This window comes from Thermobia domestica, chromosome 4 (assembly GCF_964235325.1).
Source record: "Thermobia domestica chromosome 4, izTheDome1.hap1.1, whole genome shotgun sequence".
In the NCBI taxonomy this organism is placed as follows: Eukaryota; Metazoa; Arthropoda; class Insecta; order Zygentoma; family Lepismatidae; genus Thermobia; species Thermobia domestica.
The window spans coordinates 298,383,581-298,402,759 of record NC_137457.1 but is presented as its reverse complement, the minus strand read 5'-3'; the positions used below and the strand labels follow the sequence as shown (position 1 = coordinate 298,402,759).

The following is a 19,179-nucleotide window of genomic DNA, read 5'->3' as shown; positions in this document are numbered from 1 at the left end:
TGTTCTGAAACTCACAGGGGCTCATAATGGTAGAGTTCATGGAAAAGGGAAAGACGGTCAACAGTGCGATTTATAGTGAAATGTTGGAAAAGAACCTGAAGCCGGCAATTCGCAATAAAGGCCGAGGTTTGTTGTCGAAAAAAGTTTTGTTGTTGCATGACAATTCACGGCCACACACGGCTAATCACACTATTGAAACCATCAACAAGCTGAAATTTGAGTTATTGGAACACCCTCCCTACAGTCCAGACCTAGCTTCATCTGACTTTCACTTGTTTCGGCCACTCCAGGATGCTTTGTGTGGTCGCTGATTTGCCTCAGATTTAGTTGTGCAAAATGTGGTGCAACAGTGGCTTCACGACCAACCGAAAACCTTTTATTTGGAAAGAATATGTAAGCTTGTTGACCGTTGGGCCAAGTGCATTGATAAGGAGAGAGATTACGTAGAAAAATGATGTGTATAGTATAACCCTAGCTTCATGTAAATAAACTGTAGAATGAGAAGTGTAGATAATTTTTGAATTGCCCTCGTAGAAACTGACTGTATTATGTGCAGTATCATATTATTGAAATGCTCAATATATTGACATCAACAATCAAGCGGTAGGCTTCCATTACATTTTAGTCAAAGTGGAGCAGATATTTACCTGTCAATAATGAGCAGTTGCAAATGATTGACTTACGAACGACATACTGCAGTAATACAAAAGAAATACCGTTTGAGGTGAATGCTATTTATTCATGTTAATATTTTGAGCGTTTCTATAACATTCATAATAAAATCTAAAACTTCAGTATAGTATTCTTAACCATAATGGGCGAATGCAACTGTTGATGTCTAGTCAGATTTAAAACCTTGAAAACTAATATTGTGATTCACTTTCAGATACTGTAGACGTTCGAATCTGGAGTCACACTGAGACTTGCGTCACTACAGACCAGCGTTTTCTAATCATTCTGATGTGGACCATTTGTTGGAGCTCTTCTCTGTAGACTGTCGTAAAATCAAAAATGTGGTTTTTCAAACATATTTTACATATCATAAAAACGAAATAATACATTACATTTCTTCACTAAATGTGTCGTTCACGACAATAAAACACTGCTATAAATGGAGACACTAAAAAAAATACAATTATATCAGTTAGGTCTAATATTATGATTTGAATTGATTTTCAGTTTAGCGTCTTTCGAACATTAAGGTTATACTGTATGAGAGTGGGCCTACAGCTTAACGTGGGATCCGAAGCATATGAGCTCCCTGGTCTCCCACGCCAAAGGCGTGTACACTAACAGTTTAGTCCCGAGTGAGCTCTGTCTATTATTATGAATTCAACATTCACGTAATGTGATGGGTAATACACCTTTCAGCCTAGATATTTCTTCCTTTAGTTCTATTCTTCTTAATTATGTTAAACCTAGGTAATGTACAGTTTTGTTCAAAAAATCCTGGACATGGATTTTCTTACACACATTATTTTTTTACAATAAATTATTGTTTTGCTCAGTAAGTAGTTTAAATCATTCGATCTTTCTTGCCCAGCCAATGTTAAATCTCCTGTTATCTACTACTAAGCAGCGTCGAGATCTGAGACCCGAGACCACGAATTACGTCACCACATGTGACCTCTCGCTTCTCGTGTTCTTTGGCCGACAAAAGTCAGGACAACATGCAGTTCACGTTGTCCTAAAGTTTTTACATAATTTGTCTTATACTGTAAGTTTGTGTTCACACTATGCATTTTATTGTACCTAATTAACATCATATTTTTTTTATGCCGCTATACTTGCATATAGAGAATAACGTATATAAGTATTACACGGTCCACATGCGTGTGTGTGTCTTTACCAACATTAATAAATTAAATTTTTCAGTTTTACGGCCCACGATTATGCCGGCTAGGCTAAAGCAGACACTGATGATAAGAAATGAACGAAATGGTGGAATGAAGAAAGTGGGAGGAAAACGGGTGAACCCTGAGAAAACCCACACGCACGGTATTTGTCCACCACAAAGTCCACCACGCGAGTTGGAATCGAACTAGGGATCCCATGAACAGACGTGAACGCTCTACCGCTGAGCCATCGCGGCCCAAGTTTAATAAATGCTTCATACTTTCTTCAACATTATTTTCTTCATTTGGTTCTAAATTAGAGGAATTCCCGGCGTATTGATGTTGTGGAGAGGCAAATTTAAGATAGTTGTGTTGAATTTGCTTGTCTACGTGTGTACTGTGTAGTGGAAGAAGGTTATCCTGCGATGTTTGCTAGCGAAATACGCTTTCTGGCTCTACAGAAAGCTTTATCATTACAAATTGCTGGTTCAAAGCCTGAGAAATATCCTATTTACAAGATTTTATAAGATTGTGCTCCCTCATCCAGGAATTTCCTAAGAATACACACACACATAAGAGCATTTCATCATAGTTATAATCTTAGTACCCTGCACTATTTAGTTGGACTCTACACAACCTAATTTAGAATAGTTTATTTCCCTTACACTAGAAGTGCTAAAACTTACCAGATGACTAGGCTCCTCTACCCAACTGACAGGAATGTTGAACATACTGAGAATCGACTCGAACTCCTGTTAAAAAAAAAAAAAAAAAAAAAAAAAAAAGTACATATTAATTTCAATAATGAACAGGATGCTATAATCAAAATATATAGAATAAAAAGTATTGTTAATATATGCTAGCTAGTTACATTATCAACACCCATGTCTGTGATCAAACATTCTTTATATCAAAATACTTACTACGTTTATTCCACAAGATGTTATATCCAGCTAAAACTATGTAAGAAATTAAAAATACAAGATTACGTAGAATTTATATATGACAGAGAAAGAAAATCCGTTTACTTTTCGAAGCATAGAGAAATTCCACTTGGTTTTACGGATCATGGAGGTAAATAAGTTTATTTTTTATAAAACCTAGTAATTTAAACATATGAAACGAGGCATAACAGATAAATAATCGTCTTGATGCAGTAATATGCAGACCATTAGCCAAGAGATCTATAACACTGAAAGGGACAACGGTTTCTCAATTAATAATAACTCGGTTGCACACGTTTTACTAAAGGCTCTTATTTACTAGCAAGCAGTTCGAAGGCAGGTCATTAGATGGTGAAACTGTTGCCTAACATAATTATTTTAGAAAATAAATAACACATCGGAACAAAATTACTACTTAATTTACAGCCGTCATAAAACCAAACTAAGCACATTAAGCGTGTCTCTCCACGGTCTAGTGAATAATTCATGTAAAATCTTGATTACGTGAATATTTTCATTGTTATAAGCATCCATTGCTGAAAATGCGATGTCACCGTCATAAGTTCAGCAATGGCTGGCATCTCACACAGGGATATACACAACTTCTAGTCCATTACCCATATGAAAATTTTATAACTTCATTATTTCCATTCTTATTAGCATTCTATTGTTGAATACGAGAGCCACAATATCTCCGTCAAAAAATCAACAACGGCTAGTATATCAAACAGGCGTATTTACTACTATAATTTATAGCGCATTACTCATCTGAAATTTTGGTTACCTCATTAATTCTGCTGTTTTAAGCATTCTATTGTTGAATACGGGAATCACGAATTCTCTGTCATAAAATCAGTAATAAATGTCATATTACGCAAGGGCACTCATCACTACAATATCTACTAGTGCATTACTTACCTGCAATTCTATTACTTCCTTATTTCCATTGTTGAAATGCGAGGTATGGTATCTCCATCATAAAGTCAGCAATGGCTTCATTACCATGTAGGCATATACATTGCCACAATCTAGTCCATTACACATCTGAGATTTTGATTACTTCATTACCTCTATTGTTGGAAACACGAGGAAAGATCTCTTAGTCCTAAATTCAACAATGGCTGCCATATACACAACTACACAACAGGCGCATACACAACTACAAACTATAGTGCTTTACCTAACTGAAATTTTGATTACTTCGTTATTTCCATTGTTAAAAGCATTCTTCTGTTGTAAAAAATACAACCCAGATATCTCCGTCATAAATTCAACAATGATTACCGTATCACGGAAGTGTGGTGGTGCTTGTTCTCTGAACAGGTATAAACCTAACCTAGTCCAGAAGACTCGCCCCTCCGGCTAATTGTTTGTCCATAAAGATGCGGAAGGGTGACATTATCAGTGTCCTTACCATCGATGTGCAGCAGTAATAAAATAGAACACGATTTCATAAGCCACATTTTTAAAAAGTGTCATTTTTGGTTCCTTTCTGTACCAAAGTTTAATATTTAATTCACATAGTATTGCCGAGCGAGCGTTAGCGAGTGAAGGCGGGTTAGAGCCCCGCAGGACACGTTTTCTGTCTTTATTACAGCAAAATGGGAAAAGGAACCGTGTTCTAGAACCTTGCCGCTATGTTGGTTATGTTACTTACCGTTACATTGCAAAGCATAATTTTCTCCACGTTTCTTTACAGTTATTTGCTTACCCCATTTTCTACAATTTCACTTTTAGATTTATTAAGCCATGACTTTTACTTACTTTAATAGATTTCCTCATTATGTTTACCAGCCTTGTTTACATAACAAATGCTCATTACATTCCCATAATCCTACCATAAAGTAACCTTGCGCCAAGTAGTTCCCTCCTCTTGCCAAATAGTTCCATGTTTAGAATCGTTTATATAAGAAAACAAACACAACTTTCGCTTTTCTTATACATTATTAACCACACAAAAAAACAAATTATTCATTTCTTCCAGGTAAATTTTCAAAATTTTGCTAGAAACGGACGACCAACTTTGGAACTTAACCCCAAATTTCAATCAACTGTTGTAATAGATATCAATGCAGTGTTACGTCAAATTATAACTTCAACCAAATTCAAAGTCTCAGACGTCAAACTGATGCTCTAATGCTGTGCCAATCATCTTTATCCACAAAATAATAATAATAACAACGTCACTGGTCGATTGCGTACAATAGGTTTAATACAACAATAACATGCCCTTCCTATGGTCTAGTGTCCAGCGCGTGCGCCTTTGATAAACGTGTTCCCTGCTTGGATTGGCGGTGGAACAGTACAAATAATTTAATTTCACAATCACTCATTTCACATCCTCTCTAGCCTAAAAGCGTGCAGGTTTACTTTTGGCGCACTACTCGAAATAACTGTCCAAAAATTACAATTCTTTCATTAATTTCCTTATTATTCTTTTCTAAATGATTTGCGCTGGACGACATGAAAATATCTCACGTGGCATCGATAATATTCCAAGGAGGCTATGATAAGGAATTGTTGAAAAATTACAATTCTTTTACGGTCCACATATAAATACAAAGTCCGGATGCATACATGAAAACTACAGTGCAAAAAACACAAAACAACCTGTGCTAGGTGGACACTAAAAAGCACGAATGCTATCTAAGGAGTGTCGGCAGGGCGAAGCTGGGGACGACAGCATCAGCAAGGGGTGCATCGAAAGCGAGCAGGCGCGTCGGCGAAGGAGGGTATACAATAAGAGAAGGTAGTGAAAACGAGTGGGTTTTAAAAATGATACCAATTTTAACAGCAGGGTGGATTGATTTAAATCAGTCTGATTTAAATCACGATTTTAATCAAGATTTAAATCACTTGATTTTTTTAATAAAAATCGTTGATTTAAATCAAATTCCGAAATGAATTAATTTAAAGTGAAAGTAAGTAAAATCCCGTTTCTCTTCTGTTATTCCGATTATGGAAGATAATAATCATAATACAGTGAGACTCAAATGTATGTAAGCACAGCATGAAACGAGTATCATGTGGGAACTATCATGGAAAATCCCGTTTGAACGGGTTACGGGTGAACCCTGTTTTCTTCTCTTTGTAACACAGGGTTTTAAAATTTCTGTTCCAACGGGGAAATCACCATGGACATTTAAGATGAAAGCTCTTTTGTGTTCATGTCTATTTGTTTGTTTCCAGATAATAGGGGCGTATTTAGAGGGTTCGATCCCCTCTCCGAAAAAAAAAAAAAAAGATTTTAAAATTTTGGGCGAAATTTATGTACTAAATACATAGAAGTTCCTCGGGATCGTAATACGACAAATTTTGGATGCGTTAAAATATCGAATAATACTTTTGATAAAGTGGATACTTGACCCCATTGCAGAACATGCCGCGATCTGCGATGTGATCGCAGAAAATTTGCCGCGCCTGCGCAGGAAAAACTGTAAGAGGAAATAAAATAGCCAACAGAAAAGTATGAAAACGTGCCTGCTATGTATAGATGTCTTAAATGCACGGACAACGAACTGTTTTTCACGTCACATAAAACATATTTTTAACAATCACAAGTGTTTCTTCTTCTGGAACTGATCATCTTGATTTTTTTATTTTGGAATTCCTGCAGGGAATTCGTGTTATTATTCAGTTCAAAATCTCTTATCATCGCGAATTGTGTCGAGGAATTTGAAGCTTTAAAATATATAAAACGATAATTATGCCTGTTGTGCTGTATGGTTGTGAAACATGGTCGCTTACGCTGAGGGAAGAACGCAGACTGAAAGTACTTGAGAATAAAATCCTGAAACGAATATTCGGAACCAAAAGGAACGGAAATGAGAAATGGCGAAAACTTCATGATGAGAAACTGCATAATTTATACCATTCACCAAACATTGTTAGGGTCATCAAATCTTGGAGGTTCAGGTGGGCAGGACTGTAGCGAGAATGGAAGAAAGTAGGAACGCTTTCAAAGTTTTAACTGGAAGTCCAATCGGAAAACGACCATTAGGAAGACCTAGTCGCACATGGGAGGGCAATATTAAGATGGATCTCGCAGAAATAAGAATACAAAATAGAAACTGGATTCAGTTGACTAAGGATAGAAGTCAGGAGAGCTTTTGTGAACATGGCATTGAACCTCCGGGTTCCATAGGTCATAGAGTGAGTTAGTTAATTTTAGGCGAAATTTATGTACTTTATATGTATTTCGTGCCGCTAGCTAGTTCCAATTGTTTAAAAATATGCCCCTGCCAAATATCAGTAACTTTCGTGAAAAGAAAAGTGTCATGTTGATATACATTGCTGTACTTTTTCCTTAATGCTTAAGAAACATTGTTTGGGATTGAAATAGGTTAACGATTGGGATTTAATTCAAAATTAAAACCCAATACTTTCACTTAAATGACATAAATAACATTTAATACTAATTCCTAATGTTTTTTCTTCAGTTCGCGACTTGTATCATACGAAGAAAAAGGTTTGATTTAAATCAAAAAAATCGATTTAAATCAAAAAAATCAACAAAAATGATTTTTTTGAAAAAAATCATGATTTTTTTTCACCCTGTTTAACAGCACTTGTCATGGTTTCATACTAGTAGCGCTCTACTTGAAAACATAAAATACAACTTCTGTACACTATGCAGAAATACACTGCCGGTGGATAATACTGTATATATACACACTCACTTATTTTATCCGTAGTAAAGCACTTGTAAGGATTTTACAGTAGTAACCCTACACCTGTAAACATAAAACACAAATATGTTACCTCATATTTAATTCTACCACTTGCAGAAATTTGTTCTTCATAAATATGTCTTTTCGGGTTTAGTGCCGGACCAATTTTAGCAAATTTACCGGGTCAATTGGAGAAATTATTTAAGTTTGTGAGGAGGAATGAGTGAATGTGAGGTAAGTGAAATAGTAAAAAAGAAGAAAGTTGTTCTTTTTGTTGTTGTAAGCGACACTGCATGTGGAGGCGGAAGGACTATTCCGCGGAGAGGTACATTCCTTTCATCTTTATCACCAAAATCCATATAATATTACTACTCTAACTTACGCATATACCCACTTTCGCCGACGCACCTGCTGCGCTCCTGCCCTGACTCGGTTATGTAGCGTTCGTGCTTTAGTGGCCAGCTAGCACAGGTTGCTTTATTTTTGTACTGTAGTTTTTATGCCCCTAACGTAAAGTAACGTCATCTAACGTGCCTTAATAAATCCAAGAAAAAAAATATAACCGAATGCAGTACATTTTGGTACTCTTTTTCAGTTTTCAAAGTGGTCCGGCGATTGGGCACTAATACCGTCTTTTCATGCAAAGTATTGAATTTTACTTGTAAATCTTGCAAAATGTTTTGCGCCAAAAGTAAACCGCCACCCCTAAAAGATATAACTGTAGGACGTTAAATTAAAATTTCGTTTTATTATCTGTCGCAATCCGGTAAATTTGGAAAAATCCGGTTCAATTTCGATAAGCCCGCCGCAACAAACATAACGTAATCTAACTATTCATTCGCCATTACTATCATTTTGAAAAAAGCTGGCAGGGGTTTACGGAATAATCTTTGAACAAAATACTATACTGCTATATTTATACTGTAATAGGTTCTTTTCTTTCCTCAAGTGCAAGGCTATATTATCGAGTACATAATATTGCTTATAATCAGTTTGTTGGAACATTGTACTATACATTATTGTCCTCATCTACTAGTTAAAAATAAAAATACTTTACAACATAAATTAACAACTTACCGGTAAACGAAAGTCAACCAACTCGTTAGCAAACCACAGTAAATATTTCTTGCACTGTGTCATTTTGATGCCCATATTCCTGTATCAAAAATTAACATAGAATGAAAATATTTCTTGCTGCTGTTAACACATCTTGGTTTACAAAATATTACGGTCTACTGTAGGCATTCAAAAAAAAAATGTTGAAGGTGCATTAAATCAATGAACATATTGAACCTCGACTCAACATTCTCATTCTTCTTTTTCCTCTTCTTCTCTTTACGCACCAACATTATAATCTTGTCTTCTTCTTCTAGTAAAAACTAATATAACTTGATTCAAATATTCTTATCACTGTCTTGAAAAAGAAATGTCGGTACTTTACAAAGGTAATGAAGAGTAAGTAGCAAAGGCTACTGTTTAGCAGAAGGGGTTCAGCAATTGTTTCTAAAAATGTTATAATTTCGGTAATTTATGTTCATATTAGATTAGTTTGTGTTAGATTAAGCTAGTTTAGGTGAGTTTGGGTTAGTTTAGTTTAGTTTAGGTTAGGTTATGTCAGATTATGTTAGTATAGGAGCCCAGCATAATTTTCCAAAAAATGATAGGATTTAGCTTATTTCTGCTTATATTAGGTTAGTTTAAGTTAGTTCAGGTTAGCTTAGGTTAGTTTAGGTTAGATTTGGTTACGTTATGATAGGTCTAAGTACTTGCATCATCATTTCTCCTGTAAATTTTGTGTTTTTTTCCGTGTTTCTGGACTCTTTCTGCTAAACATAACTCGTAGAAAAAGTTTTAAAAAATAAGAAATACGGCAGAGGTAAAAGTGCGTGTGAACGCGGGCGGGCACTGTCCCCCCACCTTCAGAAAATATGTATGGCGTTCTCCCAGTTTCTAAAAAATGGCAATGGACAAAGATAGGCAGGGGGAACGGCTTGACGTCATGCAGCTACATGCCATTCCCCTACCTTTTCAGATCCAGATTTACCCCTGAAATACAGGAATAAGTAATAAAAGCCAACAAAGAAATAGTTATAAGATAAAAGAACGTGAAATATAAAACAGAAGAGTGGCCTGTAGCCAAAAGACTTCCTAAAGACGACCATGATACCATGGCTAAAAAATCGAACCCGGGAAATGTAAGGAGCTATTAGTCTCGGAGACACGGCACTAGTCTTAAACGGCAGTAGACCTAAAAATCATTTCGTGGCACAAGTCCTAAACAGCATAAGACCTGAACGGCACAAAACCTAAAAATCTTTTCGCGGCACAAGTCCTAAAAGGCATTTGTCCTAAACGGCACTGGACCTAAAAATCTCTTGTGGCGATATCATCGCGTTCGTGCCAAGAATACTATTAGTCAGTCAAGTTTTACACTGTGTTAGTCAAGTTTTAGACTGTTTCATTTTACAGAAACAGTTTCTAGCTTAGTTCTTACAAGTAATTTGTATAAATACACATTCTGTCGTTCTGGAAAAAAATTATCTTATAAAATTGAAAGTGACTATGTTTGTGACTCTTAAGGCTTTATGCAGAGTCGTTCTGCAGGGTGATTAGTGCCATACTAAAGGCTCGACTAGCATATGTTTCCAGCAGTAGTCAGGCTTTTAATATGACGCTAATCATTCGTCAAAACGAATCTGCATAACGCCGTTAATCTCTTCAACCGCCCGACCAATCTCGATCTAATTTTCAACGTAGATGCGGTTCTGGTCTGGGACTGTTTTCAGCTATTTGCTTTGACGGTAAAACTTAGGCCAAGGGGAGGAGGGGGCATAGAAAAAAATAAATAAAACTTATAGCTCTTGAACCACCCGACAGATCTTAATAAAATTTTCAATGTAGACCAGGTTCGCGATTGGCATGATTTTTATCATTTCACTTTGACGGAGTAACGTAGGGGAGGGGGAAAGGCGAGATATACAAAAATCAATAAATATTAAAATAAAAGTGACTATGTTCGTGAATTAATTACTTTTGAACCACCCAATCGATCTCAATCAACTTTTCAACATAGCCTATATGAACTTCAAACCTGAGAAGTTTTTTATAATTTCATTTTGACAGTAGATCTTAGAGGAGGAGGAGAGAGGAGGGGAAATATATGAAAATGAATAAAGCTTAATAACTCTTGAACCAACCGACCGATCTCGATCAAATTTTCAACATAGAAAAGGTTCGGTCCTGAGATGTTTTCTTCTCTCCACTTTTACAGTGCAACGAAGGGGAGGGGGAGCGGGAGATATGTCAAAAAAGTAAAAATAAAAGTGACTATCTTTGTGACTCCATCATGCTTAAACCACCCGCCCGATCTTTAAACAATTTCAACATACATGAGATTCGGACCTGAGGTAGTTTTTATCATATCACTTTAACGGTAGAACTTAGGGAGGAGAGGAGAAATCTATAAAAATAAATAAAACTTAATAACTCTTGAACTACCAGACCGATCTTGATCAAACTTTCAACATAGATAAGGTTCGGGTCTGCAATGTTTTTGGCTTTTCACTTTTACAGTGCATCGAAGGAGAGAGGGAGGAGGGAAATATATGTGTAAAAAGAATAAAAATAAAAGTGACTATCTTCGTAACTTCATCACGCTTTAACCCCAATACCGATCTCAATCAAATTTTCAATATGGATGAAGTTCGGCTCTTGGGTGGTTTTTATCATATCACTTTGACGGTCAAACTTAGGGGAGGGGGAGGGGAGGGGCAGATATATATATACATATATATATATATAAATTTTGAACCACCCAATTGATCTCGATCAAATTTTCAACATAGATTAGGTTCGGGCCTGGGATGTTATTTATCTATTCACTTTGACGATAGAACTTATGGGAGGAGGTAGGAGGAGAGATATATAAAAATAAATAAAACTTAACTCTTGAACCACTGGATCGATCTTGATCAAATTTTCAACCTAAATGAAGTTTAAACTTGAGATGATTTTTTCGTATCACTTTGACGATGTAGCTTAAAGGAAGGAAAAGACATTTACAAATGATCGAAACTGACCGATATTAGTGTCGAATTTATAGTTTTTGAGGTCGCTTAGAGATGAATAGTGACACTTCTGATGCCATTAAATCCAAATTTAGCAACCGCAGAAATTGTGGGAGGGGAGAGTGTATATAAAATATATATAATCAAAATGACCAATGTCAGCGTTGAATTCAGTTTCTGAGGTCGCTGAGATGAACAATGACACTTCCGATGCCGTTCCCCACAACATGGGGAGGAGGAGTCTATATAAAAATCATCGAAAATGACCAATATCAGAGAGCGTTTTAGTAATAGTAAAAAGTGACTGACTAACGGAACATGTTACTATTTTTTTTAATTTAACCCAGCGATGCGGGTAATTTACACTAGTAAATAAATAAATAATGCCTATTGTTCTTTCTTGCTGTTTGCATGATAGCATTTGTGTGGTGACAAAATATTAATAGCCTATCAAATGTGATTCACAGATCTTTCATAATGTCCGTTTTTCTATTCCCAGACCATTGACCTCGTATTAGTAACATAATGTTGTGTTTTAGTTATATACGTCATAAATTTTGCTTTCTTTGTGCTGATTTGAAATAAATTATTTTTACACATATATTTATCATATTCAACTCTTTCCGTAGCAAATAGTTGTCATACTCGTAATTAACTACTCTTTACTCGTTACTATTATTAACATTAGTTTTAGTATTACTAAGATAGCTGTTGCCGTTGGAATTAACTATTATTATTAGTAGTAGTACTATTACTACTACTACTACTACTACTACTACTACTACTACTACTACTAATAATAATAATAATAATAATAATAATAATAATAATAATAATAATAATAATAATAATTCAGATATGCTACATTTTTGAGACTTGAGCCTTTAACGTACATGAAGTTAAAATCAAAGGTTATGTCACAGACGGCAAATGATGACTTAAAACCCAAAACAAACTCTTGGTCCCCAAGTGGGGATTAGTCTGTGTTTAATAACTACAGCAAATTAATAATGTTTATAATGGAATGTGAAAGAAACACTTTTTAAAGCTTTAAAAAAAAATCAGAATTGCAATATGTATACTCTGTGGAGTGCATTTTATTAAGAGTAGGACAAAGCCCACTATAACGTTCCAAAGGTAGGACAAAAGCCCACCAAAGTTTGCTTAATTAGGACAAAAACCCACTAGATATTTCACAAGTGAACACTAAATACCGGCTATGTATATTAAGAACGCAGACAGTTACTACATTTTACAGTGTGTTTTGATAGAGTTGATATGTATAAGCCAGAAAAAATCAACAACTAACGCTAAATTACTAATGTAATATGCAACGCAATTACGTTTGAAGAAACCGATGCGTAGTCATTTAGGGATGTAGCCTGCAAACTTTTTAGGGAGGTAGGCTTTTTAACATATTAAAAGCAAACCAAAGGTATATTTCCAAATTACGAAAGCTTCAACAAGACAATCAATATATACATATTACACACGTACATAAATACTTATTATTATTATTATTATTATTATTATTATTATTATTATTATTATTATTATTATTATTATTATTATTATTATTATTATTATTATTATATTTTCAGTTACCTTTTTGAAACCTGGATCTCGACAGTCCGTGAACTTAAAACTACAGCTTGTGGGAAATATACGAATAAGTTAAGTCAAAAGAAATAGGAAACTCTTCACGAAATTCAATATGAGTTTGACTGTGTTTATCTTCTGTACTCTAATATAAAAGAGTTAAGATAAGTGACTTTCTGGACACTACTACAGAGTCATTAAATTTTAATTTTAAAAAATGATTTTCTTATGAAAGCAGGATATAAGAAAGATTTTTTTGGAAATACGTATTGTAGAAAGGGTGGGGTAAGATTTTTTTTTTTTTTTTTTAAAAAGTAGTGTGTCTCGTAAATCTCTGAAGCTAGTAAAATGAAACTGGGCATCTTTCCACTGTAAAACAAACAAAAAAAAAATAAAAATTCAACACATAAAAGGGAAAGAACTAACGGTGAATTTTCTTTAATGTTCGAATTTCCCATTACTTGTTCAGAAAATATTTATAAAGTAAAGAAGGATTTGCTTAAGCTGGATGCGTAAAACTCGGTATTTCAACTTTTAACTAAAAGTAATAAAATATGTTTCAGCGTCTTGAAAATTACATTTGTAAGAGGAAAGGAGGGTCAATTTCTTTAGTATTAAAATTTTCCACTACTTATGAGATTTGGGCAGAAAAATATTTCCCTTTAGATCTGGGTTCGTCCAGTTAAGCAAATGGGAGTACAAAGTGGATGGTTAATTAGGTTCTTTTAATTATTTTAACATGTTGACGTAGTTTAATTTCTTAAGTTATTAACCTTTATGTACTGTAAAAGCCTCTTGATAAGGGTCCACGCAGCAAAACTTTAAGCTTATGGCCTTACAACCCGTATCTGCATCATAATGTCTTTACAAACCTTGTCGATATTAGGTACTGATTCAGAACAATCCGTCATTTAAAAAAATGGTTATTATACGATTAAAAAAGAGTGAATGTAATATATAAAAGAGGACTGTCTGGAATATTAATTTCTACTGGTGGCGCATTTCTGCACAATGTGAGAACCATCATTTCCTGTTTATAAATTTAATGTTACTAGTGTTAAACCATTACAAGGGTTATACCAGAGTTGAAATAAGTGAATGCGATATGAAGTTTGTTGCACTATTCTCGTTTAAGCGCATATCCTCCATCGATGACGTGTTCGTTCCCTACGACCCAATACCAGTGCTATGACGCATAGAAAGCATTATAAGCAGTCCAGCATTGAAAATAAAGTGTGGTGAGGCTAAAGATATCTATCAAAGATACCGAGAGATAAATGTAAGTTTTGTGAAAGGCTCCATATCGTGCGCCACCATCAGTGATGAAGTTCCCAAGGATACCAACATGGTCTTCCGACCAAATTAGGCATGTAGCGTAACTTAGGAAAGTACGACAATAAAGAAGTAGGCGGATTCCAGAGAGAATACAGTAGAATTTTAAAGTCCAGGGAAGAATTGTAAGAATTGAAGTAACGATTTAGAATCTATGGTTATGCAGATGGACGGATACTGATGTTGAAAAGATTGAAGAATGATCGCAAAGAAGGCATAAGCTTCAATGAGGAAAGTAGAAACAGAACTGGATAGTTTAAAACTGAAACGTTGGCGAAGAGAGGAATCATAAAAAGGTGAACTCAAATTCAAGTCCTGGCCAGAACCGTCCTAGTACGAATGTACCGTGTTCGGAGGGAAAGAAGTAATAAAAGAAAATGAAATGAAATCTTTGAGTTTTACGTCCCATGGTTATGCCGGTTAGGCTAAAGGAGACGGTGATAATGAGAGATGAGTGAAATGGTGGAATGAAGAAAGTGGGAGGAAACGGGAGTACCCCGAGAAAACCCACGAGCATGGTGTTTGTCCACCACAAAGTTCACTTGGCGGGGGCTGGGATCGAACCCGGGACCCCAAGCACCAGAGGTGAACGCTCTACCAAGTAATAAAAGAGTAGAAATGATGATAAGATGAGGTTGCACAGATGAGAAGGGGATATTGAAGGAGAATGATAGAAAAGAGTAGAGAAAAAATAAGATAATGATGGATATAGCATGAAAAAGTAAACGTACGTTGTAACAGTGGCCGCCGGTGGAATGTGGTTTCGGGTGTTGCAGTACGAACGATAAGAGACAGAAGATATAAATTTGACACATTAACTAATCAGCATAACTTTAGATGCAAATGCTATGTGACATGTTAAATTAAATAAAATTCCGTTTTTAAAAAATAAAAAATGCAGAACATTTTATCCGATTAATCACCTTAATTAATTAGTAAGTTCATTCTCCTCTCTTTGATAGGAGCAAATCTGTCTAATACATGCTTGTTGAACTCTGGTATTCTTATTGTCAGGTCTTTTTCGATGGGAAGCATATCCAATGGTGATAACCTTTCTGGGGACTTTCAATTCCTTGAAAGTGTCAATTCTTTCTCATGTGGAAAAAAAGCTTTTCATCTTTTGCTGACGCCATAGGTACAGTTAATATTAATTTCAGAGGCTTTGTAGATTCACTAAATATTTTTCTAGATTATTGCGAACGATTTATTCTAGCAAACTCAATCCCTGACAGAGTGATCCGAATTCTTCTTCAGCGTTGACTGAAGGGAGTTCGTAGCGGAGATTAGTGTTATAAAAAATGTACATTGAACACACTTTATTCACAGTTTATCCAGAAAAATTTAAAATAAATTGAGGAAATGCATCTGGTACAAACAACACTACTATCATAAGATATCCTCTAAATTTAAACTGGATTTTTTTTCGAACACTCTCCATAATTGCCCTTTGCTTGTTTTGTCTAAGCCTTAATTGCAAATTTTTCCTCAGTTGAAAGCTGGTCAAAGTTTTTTGTAAGTTATTTACAGAAGTCATGGTATGCAATTCATTCAGAATTTGTAGGTTATTTACAGAATTAAAGCGCACACAATAAAATTAAACGTAATAATTTAAACCCAAAACAGCTGATACAAAATAGGTACTGGTATATGAATTCCGAATGTCATATATTCATACATCAACACACACACACACACATGTGAGTAAAAGAAAAAACTACATTCCAAATCATCCGTCTTGGTTGTTACGCAATGCACGATGAACACAATATACTTCCACATGAGGTGAAATAATGCTTACCAATGTGATATGTTCTGGAAAGGAAACCTCGAAACCCGCCAGACGAAGGATCAGCATGTAACAGAAGCCAAAAATCAAAGAACATCAAAACAAACAGCACTGCTAGTTCTACACCCAGAAATGTTAACTGGGAGGGGTCCAACGTATTCGAGGGAGGTCGAATACGTCTACATAATATGGAACCTGTCTTATACTGCACCCGAAAAGACGATAAGTAATTCTTACTTACTGTCATCTATACTTTTAGAAAAAATGATAGAACGATTATTTTTATAAGAAAAGAAGAGTACATGATGAGGCGTAAAATAAAATATTTAGCCTACATCAATCGTTTCTCTGTTAAACAAGTATAGTTCGTTAAGAAAGTCTACAAATGTTAGTCAAGTTTCGAAATTTTGGGGAGGTCTGGACCCGGTGGACCCCCCTCGTGGCTACGCCCCTGAGCATTGCTAACTAGTCTCAAATTCAATGTGGCGTTCCCCATCATAGAGTTTCATGTGGAAATTATCAAGAATATAAAATATACTTATTTTATAAAAGAAATATGTCTATACTAAAATACTATCCACAGAGAGGGGGAGAGCGAGTCTACATACTGACTTATTAATATTTGATTCACAAATTAAGGCGGATTTTCATGCCCGCGTTAGAACGGAAGCATCACATGTAGCGTATTCACCGTAAATTATTTTCGTTTTCATACATCCGTGCGTGTATTGCGCCAAATTACTACTCCCTAGCTAATGCGCATGCGTAAAATAGAAAGTTTGCGACTTCCGCCATATTAGTCAGTGAATACAATAGTGTACGCGCGCTACTTCCGTCAGAATTGAACAAATTTCTACTCTGACGCGAGTGTAGCGCGCCATCTCCGATGCGTGATTTCATTGGCTGTTTAGCACAATCGCTCGCAACTCACGGAGGTAAAGGACACATGAAAATCCGCCTTTACTGTAGAAGAAGCCTTCATTATCAATATAAGCTAAGAATTAACTTGTACATGCGGGTCTACTTTCATTTGTTTTCTCCTCTACTAGATATTTTCTTTCTTATTTTGTAATTCTGCAATCACTTTTTTTAATTGTCATTATATTGATCTGCTTCAGTATGGTCCCGTAATTTAAAAATATGAATGAATAAAAACAAATTCCATTTGTTAATTGCTAGTGAAAAAAATTCAGAAATCTTATTTAGCGTGAAAAACCTTCTCGTTCCCTGAAAACCGTGCTGTGTTGCAGTAGCAATGCAACGACTAGTCCCTTTAACTTCTGAGATAGCGTAAGGGAGACTTATCATTTGCTCCAATTGCCGCGCTGAAGGAATCTGGTCGTTGTATGCTCGCTGCAACACAATATAAATTAGAGACTCTGTTACGGATTATTTTTCGCTTTTTAAAACGGATTAACGGAACGGACAGTTACAGAAGTAAAAAAAAATATGTTATTTAAAGTGTATATATGCAAGTATTAATAAGTATTTTTTCTGTTCTTTACTACTATTGATAATAATATTTTTTTCTTGAAATACTTTGGTCGTTGCGCAACGCTGCAACACTAACATTAGTCGTCACTGCGTTGTAAATGAAGCAGATGCGGTTAGAGCTCATGGTAATTATTGTATATAAGAGGGAGAGAAGTGGTATATGTGCAACGTTTAGGAATAGTATAAGTTGGAAACATTATAAATAGAACTTACCCGAGAGGTATTTGATGTAAACCACTTCTTCAAAGTTCCCTCATGGTTAGGTGAGGAACTAAAGTGCATACTACGCAACAAAAAGGGCATGGATACGATGGAAGGATTTTCCCAGTGAATAAACTTATAAGAACTTTACTGATATTATAAGACATAGTAAATATCTTATCAAAAGAAAGTATGAGGAGTACATTGAACACATTACAATCGATACAAGTAATAACTCTAAGCGTTTGTGGACCCTAATAAACAATCGAAGAAATAGTTCTCGTATATCGACATAACTGATTTACAAAAATGCTTGTGTAAATGAAAAACACAGGACAAAGATGTTTAATGAATATTTTGCTGATAGCTTTTGTTCATCCCCTCCCACCTCTCCTTCCTTCCCTACCCTCTTCAACCTGTTTGTTCTAAATCTTTGTCTTCTATCAGTACCACTTCGACCGAAGTACTTTTTCTTGTCTTGACATTGCCCCAGCAGCGCGCCTTAGGGCCATATAATATTTACACTTGTTTCCTACGCAGTGTTGCCAGTTCGCTTTCTAAACCCTTTTCGAATTTACTAAATCGCTGCTGTGCAGAGGATGTCCTTCTCACCTGTTGAAAGAGAGCTAATATCACTCTTATTCATAAGTCTGGTAAAAATAAAAATGATGTGTCCTCCTATCGATCTTTTTCTTTATTATCATCTCTCTCACTTGTTTGTGAAAAGATCTAGTGAACAGCATCTCAGAAAATTCTCAACTCGACATTTTGTATTTGGATCTGGCTAAGGCTTTCGATTCTCTTCCACACCATCTTATACACAAACTCAGTTCTAGATTCAATATACATGGCAAATTACTTAGTCTTTTGGAAACCTATCTCAGTAATAGGACATAATGAGTTTCAGTTTCAGGTTACTTTTCTGATTTTATTCCCGTAACTTTTGGAGTTCCTCAAGGCAGTATTCTCGGTCCACTTCTATTCTTATTATACATGGACGATCTGCCTTCCTTGTTCACAAACACCTCTACCAATATTCTTCTATTCGATGATGATTGCAAACTCTACAGACAAGTTCCATCCGAGTACGATGCGTTCGCTCATCAACATGTTGCTTCAATTCTTCTTAACTGGTGTAACTCTTGGAAACTTAGCTTAAACATCGAAAAATGTGCTTCTCTTACATTTCTCTAAAAAGGAATCTATAAAACATGTAAGGCCCTGTATAATCTGGCTAGAATTGTAATACTA

At 35.4% G+C, this 19,179-nt stretch overlaps 1 protein-coding gene across 2 annotated transcripts in view; it reads right to left on the bottom strand.

Annotated features, from left to right (window-relative positions):
* LOC145684230 (tRNA (guanine(10)-N(2))-methyltransferase TRMT11) overlaps positions 1–8,794 on the bottom strand; it is a 49,106-nt gene extending 40,312 nt beyond the window's left edge. The window contains exons 1-2 of one of the 2 annotated variants that reach the window (XM_081756321.1): positions 8,527–8,794; positions 2,522–2,587 (exon numbers count right to left, since the gene is read on the bottom strand). In XM_081756321.1, the coding sequence (XP_081612447.1) occupies positions 2,522–2,587; positions 8,527–8,601 (141 nt within the window). In that variant the 5' untranslated portion in view covers positions 8,602–8,794. Of the gene's footprint in view, positions 1–2,521; positions 2,588–3,697; positions 3,773–8,526 lie in introns of those variants that run through there. The other variant, XM_081756322.1, reaches the window with a different exon arrangement.
* Positions 8,795–19,179: the final 10,385 nt, after the last annotated feature.